Source organism: Ictidomys tridecemlineatus, chromosome 3 (assembly GCF_052094955.1).
Source record: "Ictidomys tridecemlineatus isolate mIctTri1 chromosome 3, mIctTri1.hap1, whole genome shotgun sequence".
In the NCBI taxonomy this organism is placed as follows: Eukaryota; Metazoa; Chordata; class Mammalia; order Rodentia; family Sciuridae; genus Ictidomys; species Ictidomys tridecemlineatus.
Genome location: NC_135479.1, coordinates 52,987,507 through 53,010,297, shown reverse-complemented (window position 1 = coordinate 53,010,297; position 22,791 = coordinate 52,987,507). Strand labels below are relative to the sequence as shown.

General features: G+C 44.9%; 2 protein-coding genes across 2 annotated transcripts in view; both read left to right on the top strand.

Annotated features, from left to right (window-relative positions):
- Positions 1-12,423, top strand: part of Pik3r6 (phosphoinositide-3-kinase regulatory subunit 6) — a 58,384-nt gene extending 45,961 nt beyond the window's left edge. Inside the window, exons 19-21 of the mRNA XM_078042874.1 lie at positions 961-1,076; positions 11,086-11,198; positions 11,711-12,423. Coding sequence (XP_077899000.1) covers positions 961-1,076; positions 11,086-11,198; positions 11,711-11,867 — 386 coding nt within the window. The 3' untranslated portion in view covers positions 11,868-12,423. The remainder of the gene's footprint in view (positions 1-960; positions 1,077-11,085; positions 11,199-11,710) is intronic.
- Positions 12,424-14,729: 2,306 nt separating this feature from the next.
- Mfsd6l (major facilitator superfamily domain containing 6 like) lies at positions 14,730-21,935 on the top strand. Its single transcript, XM_078042873.1, has one exon. It carries the CDS (start codon positions 14,915-14,917, stop codon positions 16,706-16,708), a length of 1,794 nt encoding a protein of 597 aa, XP_077898999.1. The 5' UTR covers positions 14,730-14,914; the 3' UTR covers positions 16,709-21,935.
- The last annotated feature ends 856 nt before the right edge of the window (positions 21,936-22,791 follow it).

The following is a 22,791-nucleotide window of genomic DNA, read 5'->3' as shown; positions in this document are numbered from 1 at the left end:
GATACCAAAAGAGTTGAGAATCTGTGATGCTTTTCTAAGAACACAATGTATAGCAGACAGAAAAGGGTCGCTATAGGATGACAGCAAAGTTATTGAAAATTTAGAGACAGAGTCCTGGTACAAAAAAAAAAAAGTTTTGGAATATTCCATAAAAAACATAGAATGAAAACAAATATTTCAGGCTGAAATGCTACTGAAGAAGCTAAGTTTGATCTTTTCTCTCCTATTCAATTACCAATAAGGTCATCCGTGTGACCCTAGTCAAACCACCTGCAACCTCTTCATTTCTAAGAGATTTTGATAGAGTTAATAGACACTAATTTGTGTGCATATCGCAAACTATAAATGTTAGCCCTCATGGTTATCTGTATACTTTCACAAGTCTCCTCCCAGGACTGGTGTGGAGATGCCCAAACTTCCTTTGGAAGCACAAACATCTTAAAACCCTCTGTAGTTGGCAGGGAGCGGTTAAACCTGGCAGCAGCCACATAATTATGATTTTTGACATATGATACCCTATTGAGAAAGTTGAAGAAACTCTCTCAATTCTTTGGACCAAGACCCTCCTAGACACCTCGACCTACCTGTCACCTGGGCCAGGTGTTCTCTGAATTCTTAACAAGCCCAATAGTTGCACAGAAGTTCAACAGAACTTTCTTCCTTTGGGGGAAAAAAAATGGGTGCAAGAAGAGACGAAGAAAGGTTGGCGGGTAGGGATTTGGGTCCACAATATGGTTGCTGGGTCTGAAACTTCCAGAACCTTTGTTGATTTTCCAGAGAAGAAAGATGGATGATAAGGAAGGCGTGGATGATAAAGAAGTGTTAGACAAGCAGGGTGTGGGAGGGGGCTAAATAGAGAAGAAGGGAGGAGGGTGGGCTTATGGTTGTCTTCTCAGGGACCAGAATCTCCAACTCCCCTGTTTCCCTGGACACTCCTTCATAGCATCCCATCTCATTCAGTTTCAGGGTTCCCCCACTGCCCCCCAACTGCTGCTCCAGTTATGGACCACACATGTCTGAATGTCAGTGTAACCGAGGTGGTCAAGTCCTCCAACCTGGCAGGAAGGTCCTTCTCTGTAAGTACAGGGAGGAATGGGACAGGGAGACAACCAGATGGGAATGGGGTAGGTGGCTGGGATCCCCGAGGAGAGCGCATCCAGAAAAGGGGGAACTGGCTTGTTACCTTTGCTGCTGAAGTGGAGCCTCATGCGGGAGAGAATCCATTCTCCCATTGATCTGAAATACTGAGCACCATCTGGTACAAAGAAGGCACTTGAAAATTTAAGGCAATGCCTTTCCTAAGACTTCCCCAGACAGCCACACAGTGCACCCCCATCCAGTCGTCACCCCAGGCACTATACAGCAGACTCCTCAACAACCCAGCGCAGCCTTTGACCACTTCAAACCAGCTCTTTGAACAGTGTCACCCCTACAGCCACCCCTTGCCCCTTTACCTGGCCTTGATTGATACTGATGGAGACATGGGACCCATCCATTTTCTCCCTATCTGATGGCCTCCCTGAACTTCACTCTCTATTCAGCCTGACCCTGGAGCCCCCTCATTAGGTCCAGGTGTAATCAGCATGCTCCAAGGTCAAGTTGACACCCTCAGCTCCCAGCAGACACTAGCTTTAGATCAAGCTGCCTATGCAGTCCGTATGCCCCTGTGGCTGAGAACTTCTGAAATAAATCCTGCCTCCGTGTTGGCTAAGCCCTGGCAAATTCACGACCTCCCAGCTCACCCAGACCCTTTCCTGTCCTCTCAAGTCCCTCTACCAGTGTGCAGTTCTTTTTTCTCTTGTTTTGAAATCTTTCTTCCTCTTTCTCTTGCTCCTTCTTCACATCCAGTAAAGACGTTCAGGCCTTTTTTTTTTTTTTAATCCTAAAACCCCAAAGCAACTCTGCTGGGACCCTACTACCTCTCCAGGGACCTGCTGTATCACCTTTCTTCCCTTCTCAGTCAAGCCTTTTGAAAGATGCCTCTAGAAGCTTCCCGTCCCTTTCCAGACTTTTCTGCCCACAACCATCTGCTTTGACTGTGGCAAAGTCACCTCCCTGTTATCCAAACCAGTGGTTCACTTTTCAGTCCTTCTGTTTCTTGAACATTTTTCAAGATAAGGTCTGGACCCACAAACAAAAGTTTCATTATTTATTTGGGGAAATACAAAAGGACACAAAGAAGTAAGTTCACTAGTAGTCCCATTACCTGGTGTAGGATGACATTTTCAGGTGTAAACCCCTAGCCTTTTCTTCTATTTTTACATAATTTGATAACTGCAGTACATAATGGTCTGTAATGATGTTTTTATTCAAAAATATACTAAAGCCCTGTGTATGTATCCTGATGGCACCTTCTTTATGTCCTTAAATATGTTTTGTGTCCTTCAATATATTCCATTCAAAATTTATCATAGGGTGGTTATATATGCCTGAATAATTATGGAAATTATGTTTATAGGCTATTTCTGGAAGTGCTCATTTTTCATTATCCTGGGCATATTGTGAGGAACCTCCTTAGGGTTAAATACGTGCTAAACATCATGTCTATGTCTTTTTAAAAATGTCTAGAAGTGAAATCTTCCAGTTGAAACACATCCATATGTTAGAAACTTTCATGTATTTTGCCAAATTGCTCTCCAAGTTCCACTCATGGTTGTATGTGAATGCCAGCCTCACAGCACAGTCAATATATAAATTGATTTGTTTCATTTTTGCAAATCTGATTGTCAATTTATTTTTAATTGACATGTCTTTCCCAATTACTGACTGAAAGTTCTCTTATATTTATTGGTAATTCATATTTCCTGTATTAATACGGCTCTCTCTGTTTTATGAGGATGTTAACCCTTTATTTGCCCTATATTTTGGAAATGCTTTTCCAAGTTTGTTGTTTAATTTTTCTGTTTTACCTAAAATAGCTTTATGTTTTGATGTAGCAAAATTTTCCAATTTCCTTCAATCATGTTTGCTTCTGACATGATTATCCATGACCTACGTCTGACATACCATAATTGTGTACACTACTAAGAAAGAAACAATGTTTCCTGAACTAGGAATAAGGCTTTCTTATCACACTGATTGCAAAAATATTTCCTAATTTTAGAAATGTTAAAATATTGGGGGGAGGGGTGTAGAATTGATGAAAACCACATGCATGTTCCTTTCTTGTAAAGAAATACTCTTTATTTCTTTACTCATTTTAAACATTATAGTCTGAGTTGTACAATTACATTCTGTAATTACTGGGAGATGAATCCTTCTGGTGACTGGGTTCACTGATCCCATGGTAGTTCAATCCCTTGTTTGTTTCCTAAGTTATGTGTCATATTTGTTGGGGATTTATCTGTAGCAAACCTGGGTGGGAAAACTGTCCCCCTAAAAAATTCTGTCTTTGCTCTTGCTAAGTGCCCCGGTGATATTATTGGCTAAAGACCACAGAGTTTCTTTCCTGCTTGGAGGTGTGAACTGGCTGAGAAAATAAAAAAACCTGAAAATAATCAGTAAGGAATAAAAGACAAAGATAGAATTTAGATTTTAAAGGAAAGGGCACCTGATGGGTCTCCCAGCCCTGATAGGAACTGGAACTGACCAGCTGAAAAAGGCCTCAATCCTTTATTTAAGGGGAAATATATATATATCAAAAGGTTTTAGTGTGGCATGCTTCTTGAGGGAAACAGAAGAGTCGGGGAAACAGGTTTTTGGGGCTTGGCTGGTTACACCCATCTCCGGTGGCTGCATTTGAACCTTGGGCTGTGAGCTAAGGCAGGGCACCATTGTGATCTGGGCTCTCTCAAACCAGGGAATTCCACCCAGCAGTTCCCAGAAAAGTAGCCTTCCTGCCTTATGTTGGCTCAAACAAACCCATGATTTATACATGGCTTCCAACACTTTCTGGCTCAGAAACTTCTAGACCATGCAGATAGAGTAAATGTATACCCCCAAATCCACATCAACAGCCTCGGAGCTAAGAATTTTCAGGCAAAACTTCTTCCTCACTGACAGCACAAGCCAAAGCTGACAGCCTTCCATGGGGGAAAGCCCTCCTGTTTCTGCTGAAGGGCCTTTTCCTAATTCAGTCTTTCAGTGAGAGTGTCTCTTTCAAGAATCCTTGAAGGGAATCTGTATCAAATCCCTGCTTCATGTGGGCCCAAAGCCTTGTCTCCCATCCACCATGGCTGATGAGGCCCGAGCCCCTGATTCCTGAGGTTAGCAAAACCTCTGGGCAGCCAAAGCATCTATCTGAATGACATACTTTGACTTCTTTGAAATTTATTGACATTTTCTTCATTGCCTGGAACATGATGAATCTTTAAATATCCTTTGACAACAAAACATAGATGTGCTGTCTATCTATGGAACACAAAGTATGGTGTTTGTGAAAGAAAACACATTATATTACCATAATCTATAAGTTAAAATTATTTTTCCACTTCCTCTGTTCAAAACCAAAGAGGGATTTGTTGACCTTCTCACCATGTTTTTGATTTTGTGAATTCTATTTTTGATTCCTTTGAATTTGAATTTTTTTTAAATCTTTTCTAATATTGATGTTCTAAAATATGATGCCTTATGCCCAGTCTCTGCATGAAACTGGTTCTTGTGTTTTTTTCTCTCTGGAAGCTTTAGATAATTCATTGCCTAAAGGACTCTGGCATCTTATCATCCTTCATTGTTTTGGACTTTTGATGGACATTTCCAATCTGGAGATTTTGTATATTTCCATTCTGAGATAGTCTCTAATACAACTTTTTTAAATTCCCTTCCCTTTATTTCTTTGCTCTTTCTGGGACTACAAATATGGAAATGTTAGGCTTCCTAGATGGATCCTCTGATTTTTCTCAACTTCTCTCTCTGTTATTTGTCATTTCTTTGACTTTGGTGGAGTTTTCTTCCAATTAATTTATTGAATATTCAAAGTTCAAAAAAATCTTCTTTGTTTTTGTTATTCATTTTAGTAGTAATTCTGCTGCCCAAATGCAGGGTCCTGTCTCTCTGAAGATAATAATTATGGTTTATTTGAAATTTTCTTCTGCTTCCTGAATGGTGTCTGTTTCCTCTGAATCCTGTTTTTGTTGGCTTCTTGTTTCTCGTCTCTTCTCTTTTCTCCCTCCCCCCTTTTCCACCCTCTTCTCTGTAAGGCTGTCTCCAAATATCTGTTCAAATTCAAGATGAAGTTCTAAAAAGCTGAGTCAATGGTAGACCTTATGGTGGGCAATCAGATGATCATGGTCCATTCCATGGGGGAAACCCAAACATGAGTATCTCCAGTTTCTTTCCCAGGATAGCTTTGTTTTTTCCAGAAGAATCCTTTAGGCTTCTGCCTTGGGGAGGTGACTGCTGCTGGGTGTCACTCTGGACCAGGGTTGGGCAAGGCCCCAGGAATCTCACCAAGCTGTGAGCAGACTTCCACATACTCCACCTGCTGGAGCACAGCCCTTCCCTGCATCCTCCTCCATCGGTGAAGTCCCCAAGTCGAGTATCTGGCTGTTTCTCTGATCTCTCAGATAGGGAGAGGGCTTGTGGCTGGGCCATCCAGGGCAAATGAGAACCTGAAGGATTTTGTCAGTTTCTCCTCATTCCTACCAGCTGCAGAGCTGAGAGCCTCCAGCCCATACCCCTTGCTGTCCAGAATCTTGGTCCTTGTGTTTGACCTTCCTCTTCTATGGTAAGTTTCCACTGCCATTTCTCTACCACAGTGTTGTGGTACAGAACTGCAGATGTCTTCAGCTCTCATCAATGATGCACCTCCTTGTTTGGAGGTGGATTCCAAGAGGGGGAAAGTGAGACAATATGTACTTTGCCATTTTGAAATCAGAAATCCTCATCCCTTTATTTTAAAAATATTTTTAGATTTTTTTTTTTTAGTTGTTGATGGACACAAGACCTTTATTTGATTTATTTTTATGTTGTGCTGAGGATCGAACCCAGTGCCTCACACATGCTAGGCAAACACTCTACCACTGAGCCCCAGCTCCAGCCCAACATTTTTATTTTTATTTTAGATATGCCTCTAGTAAATAGCATACAATTGAGTTTTGTTCAGACTCAGTCTGAAGTTTTTTTGCTTTGTTTTTGTTTTATAGGATAAAAAAAGAATGTAACACAAAATGTACCACCTTGGTTGTTTTTAAGTGTGTAGCTCAGGGATGTGAATTAAGTATATTCTCATGGTTGTGAAACATTTGGTTTTTTCAACAAGTAAAAGTTTAATCCATGGGTAACTTTATGTGCTATTTGACGTTTACTCTGCCATCTTGTTTTTAATATTTAATTTTTTTAGTTGCAGTTGGACACAATACCTTTATTTCACTTATTTATTTTTTATGTGGTGCTGAGGATCGAACCCAGGGTCTCACACATGCGAGGCGAGTGCTCTACCGCTGAGCCCCAGCCCCAGCCCCTACTCTGCCATCTTATGCTGTGCTTTCTGGTTTTTTGAATGTCCTTTGCTGTTTCTTTATGTTATATTCCTCAGGTTTTACTTGCTCTTTCCCTCCTTCCCTGCAGATGATCTGGAAGTGATATGTACTTCTTTTTCTATCAGTGGTTACCTTTAAATAAAAAGATGTATATATTAGAAATTAGACTTAAATGTTAGTACTTCCAGTGAAGCCCGCTTCTAGCACTGTCATAGATATTTCTCCCCGTTGTATATTACATTGGTCGATTTTGAATGAATTCCACCATGGGAACAAAAATCACGTTCACCAAGTCTTTAAGGATCCTAAATACATAAAATTCGAGATGCCATTGTCTTGTTTTTCTTCTTTATATCTGACCATCATATTTTGGCCTGTTTCCCTGAATTCGTTTTCCTAAATCAGTTCCTTAAATAATTACTGTCCTCTAAATCTTCCATGTCCCACTTTTTCTCTTGTTCCCTGGATTATCAAACCCACTTACAAGGACTTAGGCCAGTTTGTCAAAGACTCCCAAGTCTGTACCTCCTGCTTTGACCTTCACCCCTGAGTTCCTAAATAAGTTAGTGTGAACTGAATGTCCCACAACACCCCGACTCTGGGTATGTAAAACCAAAACCAGTAACACCACCAGATAGTTAAGAGGTCTCTAGAGCTAACCTGCCTGGGTTCAGCTCTTAGCTCTGCCATTTATCAGTGATGTGACTTTCAGCAAGTTACTCCGTCTCTCCATGCCTCAGTCTCATTATGTAAAATGAGGATAATACTATCACCTCCTCAGTCTAGAAGTTGTAGGATTAAGTAATCGTTGAGCAAGTATTATGTATGCTATTAGCAGTGGGAATGAAAAATCCACATTTTGTGTCCCTACTCTTGTTCAGTGATACTATCGTACCCAATCACCTGTGTTAGAAACCTGGGAACACCCCCAGATGCCTCCCCTTCCTCAATTTCCCCATGTCCTTCTGGTTTTCTCCATCAAACACCAAATCTCTCTCTTCCCCTCTGTCTTTCTTCTCGACAGACAATTCTAATTGGTCTAGGATTGAAAGAGCCTGGGACTTTCAGTGTTAAAACCAGGAAAGTTCCAGGCAAATCAGAACCAGTTGGTTACCCAAGGTCCAGACCTTCATCCATCTCTTTTTTTGCTGGACAAATATGGTAGCCTTCCAGGTGGTCTCCCTAACACCATTCCCATGCTCCACTTTCCACATCTCTGCCTAAGTCATCTTTCTAAAACAGAATTCTGACCTGTCATGCCACTCTTGGGACCCTTCCATCATTTCTCATTCTCCAAGGGCAGAAAGATTTCCAGAGCCAGATGTGATGGTGCATGTCTATCATCCCAGTTACTCAGGAGGCTGAGGCAGGAGGATTGCAAATTCAAGGTAACTCAGTGCAACCCTGTGTCAAAAAAAAAGTAAAAAGGACTGGGGGCATAGCTCAGTGGTAGAGCAGCCAAGGCTGGGAAAGGAGGGAGGGAGGGAAGACAGGCTGGCTCTATGGGGCTCCTCTTCCTCTCCATCTGCAGCTTTGGCCTCTCCTTTCAGGCCCTCTCTGCCAAGGGATTTGGAAGTGTTCTGGAAGTCACACCCCTTGCTCATGCTGTCTGCCCAGAAACCCCTTTCCTCCCTTCTTCTTTCACACCTTCTTTTTGTAACTCCTCATCCTGCAAGATGACTCTCATCTCCCTGGGAGGCCTGTCTGGATGCTCTTCTTCCCTCCACATTCTGGCCTCTCTTTCCACTCCTTGGTGAGCTAGAGGCCCCACCTCGATAATCTGCTTTATATCTCTGGGGACACAGCCATTTGCATCCCTGGAAATGGCACCACCGTTTAGGGGGGTCCATGGGCTCAGGTCCCTGGTCTTAATCCTCCCTGTTCCCCGAGCACTCAGTGGGTCTGGCACCCAACAGTTTCACCAGATGTTTACCAGTCCTCCTTCTGTGACATCCCAGAACCAGAAGCCCACTTCCTCTGAGCACCCACCCACTGTAGGAGAGCTCGGCTTGGCGGAGAGATCTGCCTTCCCATAGGGTAGCATGATGTTTAAGCTTTAAGCTCCACAGTGGACCCTTTTACCCTTATGTTGTATTTCCTCTTTCAAAGTCAGTTCCTTACTTCTGTTTTCAATGACCTCTTTAAACAACCTTGGTCAGGGGCTTTCTGAACATCTAAATTTATCACCTCAGCAAGTTCCCTTTTGTCTTTGAACTGATTTACTGGGGGGGGGGGGCGGGAGGGGAATTCCAGTACCTGTGCTTTCCTCTTGGAAGCCAGGTGGGTTCATAAGCATCTCCTGTCCAAATGGCTCAGAAAGTCAACATTGATCAGTAAGAGGAAGTTCGTGGTTGAGCTGTAGCAAAGCTGCTCCCAGCTCAGAGAACAGCATGGGCAAGGGCATGGGGACTGGCCTGGTGAGTTTAAGGATCAGCAAAGATGTGACATTGGCTGAACTGCAAGTTTGACAGAGGACAGCAATGGCGAATAAGGCAAGAACCCAAGAATTAGGGCTTGGGGGTTTGGAAAGCAAGAAGTGACTGAAAAGAACAGGAAGCCGTTAGCAGCATTTTGCCCACCCCCTCGTCTTGTGGGGACGTGCACCCTTTGCAAGTTCTGCATCTGACCCTTTCCACGGGCATCCACCATTGCCACATTTATAAACTACAGTCCAAGACTCCTGACCATCTTGTGGTTCCTCATGGGACAAAGTCCAGCAGGAAGGGTGTGTCTAAGCTGCAAAACACAAAGGAGAAAGGAAAGGCACCTGCTGACACTGTGGGCAGGTGGAAGGATGCCCTGAGACTGCAATTGTTATAAAGAGGACAGGGCCAGGTCCTGAATGGGGACATGGAAACCCAGGTCCTGCTAGACACACCTGGAGCAGCCTGATGCAGGGCAATGAGCACTTAGCTGGGAGTCGGCAAGCTGGGCCCCACACTACTGTGCAACCTTGAGCAGGTGACATGGATCCCACCAGGTACAATTCAGGCATGGTCCCATTAACTGCCACCAACTGAATGTACCTGGCTTTCCTCTAGCCCCAGTTCAATAAGAATTCCAACCTCCTACAATATCTCCAGAAATTTCTGGAAGATTCCTGATGATTTCCCAATGCTGACAGGAACTCAGTTAGCTGTCCGCCAAGCACCCACTAGGTTTCAATGCCCCCTCACCCACTGTCCACAAGCTACCCCATCCCTGTGGCTGAGTGGCCCAAGGCACCAAAGCTGCTTCAGTTTCTGTTACAAAGCCAGGAGAAGTCCCCACTCTCCTTTGTCACCCTCTGTCATGAGGTCCTCCTTGCCACCCATGAAGGTTTTGGTAAATCTTTCTGACTTCACTCACAAGTCACCTGTTCAGATTCACATGTCTAGGAATAGGGTGGTGGTAGAAGGGGTCTTAGGCTGGGGGACAAACCAAAGAGAAAAAGAATCCACAGTGGGAACCCCACATACACCCATGACAACTGAGGCTTCATCACTGAGACCTCTGTTCACACTTGGGTCCTTGGAAAATTATAAATAATAATAATAAATGGTCACCATTCTTACAGTTCTTATCATATCAGGCACTGTTCCAAAAACTTACATATGCTATATCAGTTAATGTTCAGAATAGTCCTACAAAGTAATTGCTATTATCGCCATATTTTTTTTTCTAAATAGCACAGAGAGATTAAGAAACATGTCCCAAATCACACAGCTAGTAAATGGCAGAGACAGGATTAGAACCTAGGCAATCTGGTTTAGAGACTGCTTAGACTCTCCTCCTGGGAGATTCTTGCACACACTGCCTGAAGACTTCTGGCTGACCTACCCCAACTGTAAATGTTCAGATGACATTCCCAGACATGGTTCAGGTTGCTGTTGCTATCTGACAATGAAATAGTGGGTTGACCCATGGTTCTCGGCTCTGCATCCACGATCAACTCAAGGATCTCTAATCTTATGTGTGGTTCTTATGAACGGCAAGGATTGAGAACTGACTCTTGCAACGTCAGAGTTCTGGCGCTGCAAATTACCCAGAGCTGCTACCCATGTGTGGAAGGGATTAGAGACACAGAAAAGCCCTCTGAAAGTCCCACCTGTACCCACAATGTTCCAAGTCCTCTACGCCACGGTCTCCAGAGCAGCCCTCTCAAGTGGAGGATTGGAAAGATGCCTGGGGCCTGCTTTACTTTGGCCTGGTCTGAGGTTTGTGTACTTAGTTGCTTTCTGGACCCTCTCTCTATGCCCCAGTTAAATAATTTTGTGTGTAATTTCATGCTGAGAACTAGGGCCAGGACTTATAAACCCTCTGAATGACTGCCCAGTTCTACACATAGCAACATACAGGACGTGACTGGAAAATGCTTATTGATCAACCCTCTAACTCATGTCACTCAATAATCTGGCACACACCATCCACAGCATTCCAATTTCCATTCAGGTTTCAGGAAAACAATTAAGATTGGGGAAAAAAATTGCAGAAACCATGCACGATCCAAAGGCAACCAAGAGGCAATTAAAGTAGGATTATCACTGCTCAGAGTCACTTGCAGAAAGAGAGCCAGGGTCCTACCCTGTGGGCAGGACCGAAGAAACACACCAGATTCCAAGATAGGAGATGTCGGCAGGGACATCCACCGAGCAAAGGTGACACTCATGAGCTGTCTCTCTTACAGACAGTGACAAATACCTTCCGGACATCCAACATCCAGATCCAGAGCCAGGAACAGAAGCTGCTGACTCTGTCACTGGACAAGGACAGTCGGCGTACCTTCAGGGATGTGGTCAGGTGAGCTGGGCCCACCCCTAGGGCTCCAGGCCCCATGGCACAGACCAAAGCAGGAGCCAGCTCATGCCATCTTCTACTGCTAGTCTCAGATACCTCCTCAGAGGCAGAGCCTGGGATAAAGCAGGTGTACCTCGTGGGCATGGGCTTCCGCCACTGCCCTATGATTTAAACCCAGGAAGAAGAGGCAAATGAATGGCTATCACTGATCCAACCCCCTCTGCTGGCACTGGCCCCTCCCACGCATGCTATCCTCCTGGGGCATCTGTGTCCCAGTTAATGCCAGCTTTCCAGGTTTTCCCCACTGAGGTGTGTTTAGGTAAGGAAGGCAGACAGACACACAGGTGACTGGATCCCCTGGGCAGCCCAGGCTCATATTCTCCTCCTCTAGAATTTTCCTCTTCCTTCTGCATTACCCTCCTCTATACCCTACATTAACAGATCTGCTTTTCAAACATCCAGGGCAGATCTGATCCCTGACATGGGTGCCCTGACATGGTCTCTCCCCATCACAGATTCGAGGTTGGTCCCTGCCCAGAGCCTCGTTCCAGGGCCCAGAAGTCCAAGACGTCGTGGCTCAGTTTACAAGGGCAGAAGGAGATGGAAATGGCCAAAGCCAAGCCCAAATCCCTTCTGATGCCCATTAACACATTCTCCGGCATCGTCCAGTGAGTCGCTGGGGCAGCAGAAGAGCTGGGTCTAAGGACGATAGGCCCAAGAAGAAGAAAAACACTACCCCTCCAGCCCTCCAGTACTTACCCACAGTCAGAACAAGGCCTGGCTCCACTGGGCAGCTCTGGCTTTGACCAGGAGATAGTGAGAGCTTGGCTGTGGAGTATGTGGCGGAGCAGGACCCACGCCAAGGCCAGGGGATCACCCAGCAAGACTGTGACATCATGAAAGTACCCATACATAGCTTAGCTTGTCACATAAACATCCATACCTGCATTTATTTCCAACTCCTACTTCTCCCACTGTCTTTGCCCACGTGAGATCCCCACCCACCTCTGAAAACCAAGGTCAGAGCTACTGTTTTGGCTGGATCCCTGTGGCCAAGGGGAAAATCAAAAGTAGATACACACAACTGCACCTGTGCCCTCCTGAGTCTGTTCCCTTCCTTCTTGGGCCACTACTCACCTCATCTATGCCCAGGAAGGGGCCTCTCTGGGTGGAGGAGGAAATGACAGAGTCAATAAATGTACATTAAAGTGTTTCTGCTTTCATCTAATACCTGGTGATATTTGCATTTTAATAAAAATCTGTGGGGAGGGGCAGCAGTACCTAATACAACCAATTGGATCCACTGAGGCCAGATAATGGTTTGGTGAAGTATTAACTGATATGTTCTGTCACCTGCCTCTTTCTCCTCTCATTCTTATTAATTTAAGGACTCTCCTGACCAGAATTGTACCCAAATAGAAGTGGGAAAGCAGGATAGTTTCAGAGGAGCCAGGAATTGAGGACATCAACATTCTTACCATTTAGAATTTTTTAAAAAATTATATCCAGGAGTAAAATATAAAAGATCGATGACACAGCCAAAGTAACAGCCCCAGAACTAGGTATGGGATGGGGGGAGAAAATAACAGAGAGAGAACACAAAAGCTTGGACTTGAGCCCAACCCTGTCACCTTTATGGAGTTCCCCAGGGATGCTGGCCATGAGGGTGGAGATGGTGGAAGAATCCCTCTGAAGTTTGGGGATTCAAGAGTAGAGAGGTGGGCACTTCATTTTTGGTCTAGTTGTCCTAAAGTGGGGGCAAGATCCAGGGCACATTCTCAAGGTCAATGAGATGAATGTAAGAAGAGCTATCTGGGGTATAGATGGACCCAAGGGCAGCCTTAGAGCATGTCTCTGTGCCTCCACGGGGCATGGGAAGCAGGCAAAGACTTTCTTGGTGAGAAACAGACACAGTCAAGGAATCTCAAAGAGAAAAGGGTGCATCTGTGGGCAGCAGTGTGAAACATGGCACCTGGAGACCTGATATGGGTAGCATGCCTCCTAGGACAGATCAGTCCAGGACAGGTCAAGATGGAGTCACCGATGGATGTTATGGCTTCCACTGAAGCTGCTTTCTGTGAGACCTAGAGAAGAAAGGGACTAGGGACAGTCCTCAGTGGAACTGAGTGTTTTAAAACTTGAAATGACTACAGAGATCACTGAATTTGGTGCATTTACCTAGAAGTTGTTAGATTTTATTTTTTCTGCATTGGTGTGATATAAACTGATTCACGTCAATTTGAGCATTCACAACCACTAGGCTTTTAAGTAAACATCTGCAGAGTTTACCAGTTGTTAAGGTTAGGTGAGGGCTTTGAACCTCTTTCCCAGAAGCCTCTCTACCAATTTACAATGAAAGCAAGTCTTGACCAAATTCTGCTACACATAGAGATAATGGCAAGGTGATGGCCACAGCACCCACCCAACCCACAGCCAAATTACCTGCTTGGAGCACACTTCCTATGAGAAGTTTACTGAATCAGTGTCTGGACACTGGGCCACTTTGTCACTCTTCCAAAGGGTTTGCACTGCTTGAATGTCTAGATTCTTCTGCCCTATTCAAGTGAAAGAGGCAATGCTTTTGGAAAAAAAAAATAATTGTACCCAGTCCATGTGACACCCTCGGGCACCACTAATTTTGGCAATGAAAAACTAGGCTAATAAATGAAGCCACTTCTGTTGATCTATGATTGTTGAAGTGCTTGTAGTAGCTGCCTCCGGAGTGTGGCATTTTGATTAAATGCTAACCAAGCACCTCTGGAGTGAATACTTACAAACACAGCAACTGGCCTACCTTTGGTATAGATTTAAAACCAGCCAGTACCTAATACTGTTCTGGAGCTCTGGTGCACCATCAGGACTGGATCTGACTGCCCTCAGCTGTCAGGCCTATTACAGGATTGTTCTGGCTGAAATAAATTGTGTCACCCATAGTCACAACTCTTCCAGAGGCAGCTCACGTGTAGTTCTGAGAACAAAAACCGCTGCCTTCCTGAAACTTTGATTGCGATGCAAACACAATAAGCAAGGTAAACGCGAGAAATAGAAATTATAGTGCATCTGATGGTGAAGTGCTATAGAGAAAAATAAAGCACAGGAGTGTGAGTCTTGGGGATGGCGGTAAGGGCTTGGCAATTTCACTTAGGGAGGACAGGAATGATCCCTATGGGCGGTCATTGATCAGGGGGCATTTAGCAAAGACCTGAAGAAGATGAGGGAGGGAGGAGACTCGTGGATATCATTCATTCCATTTTTGCTCTCCCACCCCCAGTTTGACCATGAAAGTTTTTACTCGCTAGAAACAATCCAGGAATTTAGCTCAAGTTCCTGGGCAATGCGGGGCAGCCAGGGGCCAGGTGGGGGGCCTGTGGCCAGGCTCAGAGCGCACTCTGCAGGCTACTTCTCACGCCCCAGGTGCACCTGTGCACCACGGGGGAGGCGGGGTGAGGGCGGGAGGCTGGAGGACGTGGCAGGTGCAGCGGCTCCGCCCTCGCCGCACCGCCCCCTGGGGGGCAGGGCCACTTCCGGGTCAGTGGCCGGACGTGGGGTGGGGGGGTGGCCGTTGGTCGCGTGACCGCAGCGCCGCCAGAGGCCGGAGGCGCAGTCCTGCTAACTCTGCGCTGGGATCCCCGAGCCTCCCTCCTGGGGACATGGGGACACACCTGCCCTGCACCCCGCGCTGCCCTCCGCAGGTCCGGGTCTGACGGAGCTGGGCAGCCATGAGCGCGAACCCCCAGTGGGACGTCAGCAGGGCGCTGGGGGTGGCCAGGCTTTTCCACCTGGTGTGCGGAGTCCGGGATGCCTGCGTGACCCCGTTCCTGACCCTCTACCTGAGACAGCTGGGCTTGGCCGCGCCCTGGGTAGGCATCCTAATGGGAACCAAGCACCTGATCGCAGCCTTCTGGGCTCCGTTCTGCGCCTTCCTGGCCAAAAGCTACCAGAAGAGGAGAGTGCTTCTGATCGTGTCGCTGCTTGGTTCGGTAGGAGCCAGCCTCTTCATGGTCCTCATCCCAGCCTTGGACAAAGATCTGGAATACCACTCTTGTAACAGAAGCAGTAGGGTGACCACTACAGTGGTACCCACAGGGGTCACATTAGCTGTGAACAGCATCCCCATCCAAGAGTCTGCCTCAAAGCACTCAGCAGGAGGGGCACCCAGCCTCCCGGCCAGGAGGGATCCCCGAATGGTAGAAGCCTCTGGCTTAAGAAATGGACCTGGTGAAAGTGACCAAGAAATTTTCAGTGATCTGTACAGATACTCAGTGGACTCCACTGAAGGAGCCAGGACCATGTCCCAGATTCTCCATTCTGTCACTTCAGGGGTGAAAGGTAATTCCTGGGAAGATGTTTTTGAGGCTTTCAACACTACCCTCACTTTGCTCCCTGAGGCCCCGGAGCTGGGAACGGTGGCCAACTCCTCAGTTGCCCAAGGAGAAGCTCAAGCCCTTCGCTTCTCCTCGGTAGGGTTGCGGTGGACTTTCATCCTCTCCCTGGGGTTCATGGTGTTCTGGGAGCTGCTGACCGCCCCTCTGGAGCAGGTGGCAGACGACAGCCTTTATGAATACCTGGATTTTGTGGATGCCACTGACCGATACAGAAGCCTGTGGATATGGAGATCACTGGGCATGGCAGCAGGTGTGTGTGGCATTGCAGTCTTGGTGGAGCAGCTGGACTGCTTCCTGGTGACCAATGGCCCTCCGGGTGTGGTGCATTTCTATGGTTATTCGCTGATCAGCACCCTGGCCTTACTGGTGAGCATTACCTTTCCTGTCCCCATCTACCGGCGTCAGGAGCCCAGCTACAAAACCGTCAAAGCACTGTCTCTTGCCGGGGGCGACGCCCGCCTCGTTCTCCTAGCCCTCACTGTCATTTTGATAGGAGCTGTTGTCAGTACCGTGCAGAACTTTCTGTTCTGGCACATGATGGACCATGGCAGCAGAGAGTTAGTGATGGGTTTCTCCATTGCCCTGGGCTTGCTGGGGGAAATTCTGCTCCATCCATTCAAAACTGCATTGCTTAAGAAACTGACCAGGGTGGGTGTGATAGGGCTGGGGCTGGGCTGCCTTGCCGGGCAGCTGCTCTACTACTCTTTCCTCTGGAACTGGTGGTCTGTCCTCCCTGTTCAGATCCTGAGTGCCGTCAGCAGCGGTGCTCTGTGGTGGGCTGTGGGGGCCTCCATAGAGGACCTGGCCTCCCCTGGCACAGAGAGGCCTTTGAGTACCATGTTCCGAAGTCACTTTTACGGTGGTGGCTGTAGCCTGGGCAGCTTCGTGGGGGGCTTTGTGGCCATGCACTTCGGCCTGGCTGTGCTCTACCAGGCCTGCTGTGTGCTCCTGTTGCTCTGGTTAGCCCTGTTCCTGTCCGTCCAGCTGAGGCTGCCCCAAGACCGGAAGATCAACTACTCAAAGCTGCTGACTGTGGAGGGAGGTGACACCAGCGACTCTGAGCAGGGCTCAGAACGGGACTGGCTTGTGAAGGCCATGAGGGAGGAGCACTCAGACTGGAAGGGCTGAGAGGAGGGCTCAGTGCTCGGATCTGGGAAGGGACTAACGGATTGGACAAAACTGTCTGCTGAGGACAGAATCCTGCCCTGGACTACCGGGAGCCTTGGGGATGAGGAGGCACGTCAATGCCAAAGGCCCAAATGGATCATCTCATTGCATGATTTTCTTTACTTTTGTAGTAAAAAGAGATCTGACTTTTTTTTTTTTTTTTTTTTTTTTGCCGATTTAAAATAATGGAGGAAGAATACATTTGCTTTAAAACATTCTTTTGTATTCACTTTTTTTTTTTTTTTTTTGGTACTGGGGGATTGAACCAAGGGGAACTCTATCACTGACCCTCTCACCAGCCCTTTTTATTTATTTATTTTTTAATTTTGAGACAGGGCCTTGCTAAGTTGCCCAAGCTGGCCTCAAACTTGTGATCCTCCTGCCTCAGCCTCCCAAATTTCTGGGATTACAGATGTGCACCACTGCACCTAGCTTTTTCAGCGTATTTTGATGGAAAAGTTTTGCAGGAGCTTCAATTGCACTGATTCTGGGGCTGTTGGATCCAGCAATGGCTGAAGTGATCTAATCAAAATGGAGGTGCCAGTAAGGCAAAAAAAGGCCTGCCAGATACAATGGCCAGGCTGGGTGACTGACTTAGATGAGCCATGGGCAGTCCCATGGATCATAGAGGCCTGATCCTATAAAAACCATGCTGGGGCCAGAAAGGAGTAGCAGTAGACACCCAACTCTCTCCCCATATAGAGCACCCACACTCACCCCAGTGCTTAAGTTCCCTATGGGAGAAAATGATGGGGCAGTACTGTGTATTGGGGGTCAATAGGTTTCATTCATATTCTCAAATATGTATGTCACCAGGAAAAGGATCCTTAGAATCATTATCCATGTTTACACTGGAGCAGGGGCCATTGAATGCCCTTTGGACTCAGCTTTGCACACTCCATCTCTCAAAAGCACATGAAATTTTAACATTTACTTTGATTAGGGGGCAGTGGTCTCCATAGAGTAGAATCCTATGTACCTGTGTCCAGCTACTTCTGGGGTTTCCCCAGAATCTTCCCTGAACCCCAGGGTAGGGCCCTTTCTTCCAGAGGCCAGTCCCAAAGAGCCCAATTCTACCTTCTGATGAAGTAAATATGGATGTTGGATTTAGAAGGAGCCTCATGTATAACAAATGCAGAATGTCTTACAGCTGGAGAATGGGAAAAGAGACATGAATGCCCACTGCCTTAGACATGTTTCTAGGGTCTTGATTATTTTTAAATGCTCCCTAGAAAGCCTTACAATACAAATAACCCCAATGCAAAATTAGCTTTGCTTTAAACAGAGATTCATTTGACTCACACAGTATGTCTAGGGGTTAGGTGGCCCAGAGCTGATAACAGCTGCTCATTAGGGACCTAGGATCCTTCCATATCTTAGCTCAGCTTGTAGGCTTCCCTCTCATATTTGTACTCATAATAACAAGATGGCTTCCGCACCTCCAGACCTCTCACCCATGTCCAAGCAGGAAGAAAAGGGAAAGACAATAGGGCACAGGGGTAAATGGACTCAGAAAAACAAAAGCCTTCCCAAAATTCCTCAGCCAACTTCTGAGTGAATTGTGTCACGTGATCATTCCAAACGCAAGGGAGTATTGGAAGGCAGGGTGCAGTGACACCCCAAGCAAAATCTGGATTGTGTTAGGAAGAAGAGGGGCTGGATGCAGGATTGTCATCTAGGAGCAGATACAGCAACTGGAAGGAATTCACAGGGGAATTTGCATCCAGATTCATCTCATTCTAAAGCTTATGTTCCTTTTCACCCCAGTAAACCAGCCTCCCCAATTCACCTTCAGAAATGACTTTAGCAGTTTGACCCCAAACACCATAACCCAAAAAACAAATCAAAATTTTAATCTGCATTTTACATGAGAAATGGAATCTCAGAAAAATCCCACAGTGGGTCATTGGAAGAAACACTATCAAGAGCCCTTAACCCCTTATCCCAAATTTAAGACATTTCTTTTATTCCAATAGTCCCCAAGCCCCAGGAGCACATACAAAAGGACAGGTTCATGGGCTCCATCAGAATCTCCCTGGGGGGCCCAGAAAGCTGTTTTGATGCAAAGTGATTCTGACCTAGTTAACCAAGCACAGTTTCCCTGTCCAGAACCCTTTGTCTCTCCACTTCCTTACCAAATACTTCTGTGCAATGAAAAGAATCATGGGCTGTTGATTGGCTACTATAGACCAAGCACTGCTCTAAACACTTTCCAGGTACAAGTTCATCTTATCTTCAAAACAATCACAAAATATAGTCATTATCACCATCTTCAATTTATAGGTAACAAAGCCGACGGCTAAGTAATTTACTTGAGGTCACACAGGTAATAGATGGCAGAGTCAGGCTTCAGACCCAGACTGGTGGCTCAGGGATTTGACGTTTTGATCACTGTGATCTATGGTGGGAGGATTAAATTGAGATTTTAGAGGGCTGGGGATGTGGCTCAGTGGTAGAGTGCTTGCTTAGCATATGTGAAGCCTTGGGTTAGATCCCCAGCAACATCCACACACAAGATTTAAGGCAGCTGTTACTTGAAACGTACTGGATGGTAGATAGCATTCACTAGGTAGACAGGATGTAGAATAATCATCTTCCTGGCACAAACCAACAGGAATTGGAATTGGCATAAGAGCCAAGATCCTAAGTGTGGTTTAGACGGAGGAAGAGAAAGAGTTTTCTTTGCCATTCTTTTTCTTTTTTTTTTTTTTAATTTTTCATATTGTGCTTGTTTTGTTTCTAGATTTTTAATTGGTTCATTATAGTTATACGTAATGGTGGGATTTATTGCATATTCATCCGTGAACACAATGTCTAGCAGCATAATCTGGCCAGTATCACTCCTCCTCACTTCCCTGCTCCCTCCCTCTCCCCTCTGTCTCCTCCCTCTATTCCACTTACTTCCTTTGATTTTCCTGACATACCTCACCTTTCTTTTCCCTTTTCCTCTCTAGCTTCCTCATAGGAAAGAAAACAAAACCCTTGGCCTTCTGAGTTGGGCTTATTTCACCTTAAGTAAGGGTCATTTCTTTGCCCATAGGTAAATCTGTGTTGGGCTGTTTAATCAACCTTTGACTCCCCTGAGTTAAGAATTGTGCTACTTGCCTGGGGAGTTCAAGGATTGATAAAAAATGATAGTTCATGATAGTTCTGGCCTCAAAAAAAGTCTAGCTAGATTTACTTAAGTACATGAGCACATATATAAAGGAGCATGGGACAGAATGAAAAATGCCACACAGAAAGCATTAGTGGAATTTAAGAAAGAGACACCTCATTTCTGATGAATGAACTCCAAGAAGGTTCAAGAAGGAGATTGCATTTCAGTCTAAGCCTTCATGGATAGGTAAACGTGTGTGTGTGTGTGTGTGTGTGTGTGTGTGTGTGTGTGCGCGTGTGTGTTACTGGGTATTGAACCTGAGGGTTCTCTACCACTGATCTATACCCCCAAAGTTTCTTAAGTTTTTTTAAATTTTGAGACAGGGTCTCATTAAGTTGTGGAGACTGGCCTCAAACTTACAATCCTCTGTCTCAGCCTTCCAAGTTGCTGGGATTATCAGTGTGTACCACCACAGCTGGCTTGGGGATAGATCAACTTTTAACAGGTAACTCAGGAAAGGGCATTCTAGAACAGTGTGAGCAAAGCTACAGAGGAGGGAAAAGCATGGAGAATTCTTGAAGGATAGCCAAAAATACAGTTTGGCCAGAGCAAAGGTTTTGTTTAGGACAGAGCTGAAAGGGAAGACTGGAATGATAGCTTGGGACTAGATCATGGATCCAGTTGATTCTGTAGAGACTGGGGAAACCATGGAATGTTCTAGACAGGGTCATGACAGGCATTGTCTACACTAAATCCTTTTTAAAAATAGCTTTATTGCAGTACTGTTCACATACAATTAGCTGCACATACTTAATTGTACAGTTAAGTTTTGAGTAAGAGCTATGCATATTGCAATGACTTCTGACTTGGGTTTTGTAATAGCCAAAGGTTACAAATCAGAAACAGCTGAAGCTGTGTGTGGCACACACCTCTAATCCCAGCAGCTCAGGAGGCTGAGGCAGGAGAATTGCCAGTTCAAAGCCAGACTCAGCAATGGGGAGGTGCTAAGCAACTCAGTGAGACCCTGTCTGTAAATAAAATACAAAGTAGGGCTGGGATGTGGCTCAGTGGTTGAGGGTCTCTGAGTTCAATCCCTGGTACCAAAAAAAAAAAAACATAGGGCAAGACCAGGGAGGGACCCAAATGTGGAATCCCCGTGTGCTCTCCTCCGAAGCATCACTCTCCCAGCTCGTGGATTTGTGACACTGCATCCCAACCAGGGAGACTGTTGATGTGCTCAGTTTTTACTGGAGCTTCATTACATAGGCACCAATCATTGACTCACTGGACTGTCACTCCATCAGTCCTTCCCCTCTCCCCAGAAGTCAGGCTGACATCAAATGGCTCAAAGTCCTAACTTTCTAATCACATAGTCTTTCTGCCACCACCTGCCCGGATCCTAAGTCATTCATTAGCATAAATTATCTAGAGGCCTATGATGAATCACCCTAATTAGCATACATTCAAATGTGGTCTGAGGATCCCACCATAAATAACAGACACTTTTACAACTTGGAAAACTCTAAAGATTTAGCAGTTACAACCGATGCGATTCTGCAATCTGCATTTGGGGTAAAAATTGGGAGTTCATTACCCACTTCAATCTAATGTATGAAATATGATATGTCAAGAGCTTTGTAATGTTGTGAACAACCAATAAAAAAAATAAAAAGATTTAGCAGTTACCTTCTAGGAACCCAGGACAAGGGCCAAATTCATTATTACAAGGATAACTATTTTGAATTATGATGCAAAATAGGGTTGTTGAGTTTATTAGTGATGCAAGCCTGTAACCCCAGCAACTGGTAGGTTGAGACAAGAGGCTCATAAGTTTGAGACCAGCCTCAGGAACATCATCAGCAAGTTAGGGAGAACCTGTCTCAAAGAATAAAAAAGATTGGGTGTGTAAGTTAGTGGTAAAGCATCCCTGGGTTCACTCCCCAGTATCAAACAAACAGTATCAATCCTTTTCATTGCTAAGTAGTCTTCTTTTGTTTGGATATACCAAATCTATTTATTCAGGCACCTGCTGGTGAACATTGGATTATTTCCAAGTTTGACTATTACAAATAAAGCTTCTGTGAATATTCATGTTCAAGTCTTTCTATGCATTCTTTTATTGGATGAACATTCTGGAGTGGAACAGCTAGACTGTATGGTAGGTATATGTTAACTTTTTAAATGTAAAAATAATTATTTAATGACAATAAGCAAGACCAAAAAGTAGAATTTTGCTTCTTTTGCAGACTGGGGGTAAAGTGAAATGCTATGATTTTCCATACAAACATGAAATGGTATTCATATGTGGATTTATTCATATGGAATAAACACCCTCACAAATAACTGACACACCAAGTTCAACCAAAGTAAAACACAAAATGAAAATTGTTGAGTTATTCATATCTTAAAATTTAACATGCTTGCTCTATGTAAAAAATACTTGTAGAAATTCATAATAAATTGTTTATATTTCCAGACACTACAGAGAAGACATACTCCATTGTTAATTTTGTTAAAGAAACTCTTGAATTTGAAATTACTCTTAAAGCCCACATTAAAATAACTTTAGATCAAATGCCTTCTTCTAGCAATTAGCTGCCTTATTTAAAAATTTGTTTTAGAATTAGTGATAAATATGCATTTTAAAAAAACAATAATTCCACCATAACCAATGGAAAGTTAAGACACTATTTCCATACCCATTAAAGCTTTTCTCTACTGCAACAAATTTGTTTTTACATTCTAAATTTTTTAAAAAATTTTTACAATAAGAAAATTTTTTAAAAAATTAAACAATAAGAAAACAAATAACCCAATCAATAAATGGGCCAAGGATCTGAACAGATACTTCTCAGAGGAGGACTTACAATCAATCAACAAGTACATGAAAAAATGCTCACCATCTCTAGCAGTCAGAGAAATGCAAATTAAAACCACCCTAAGATAC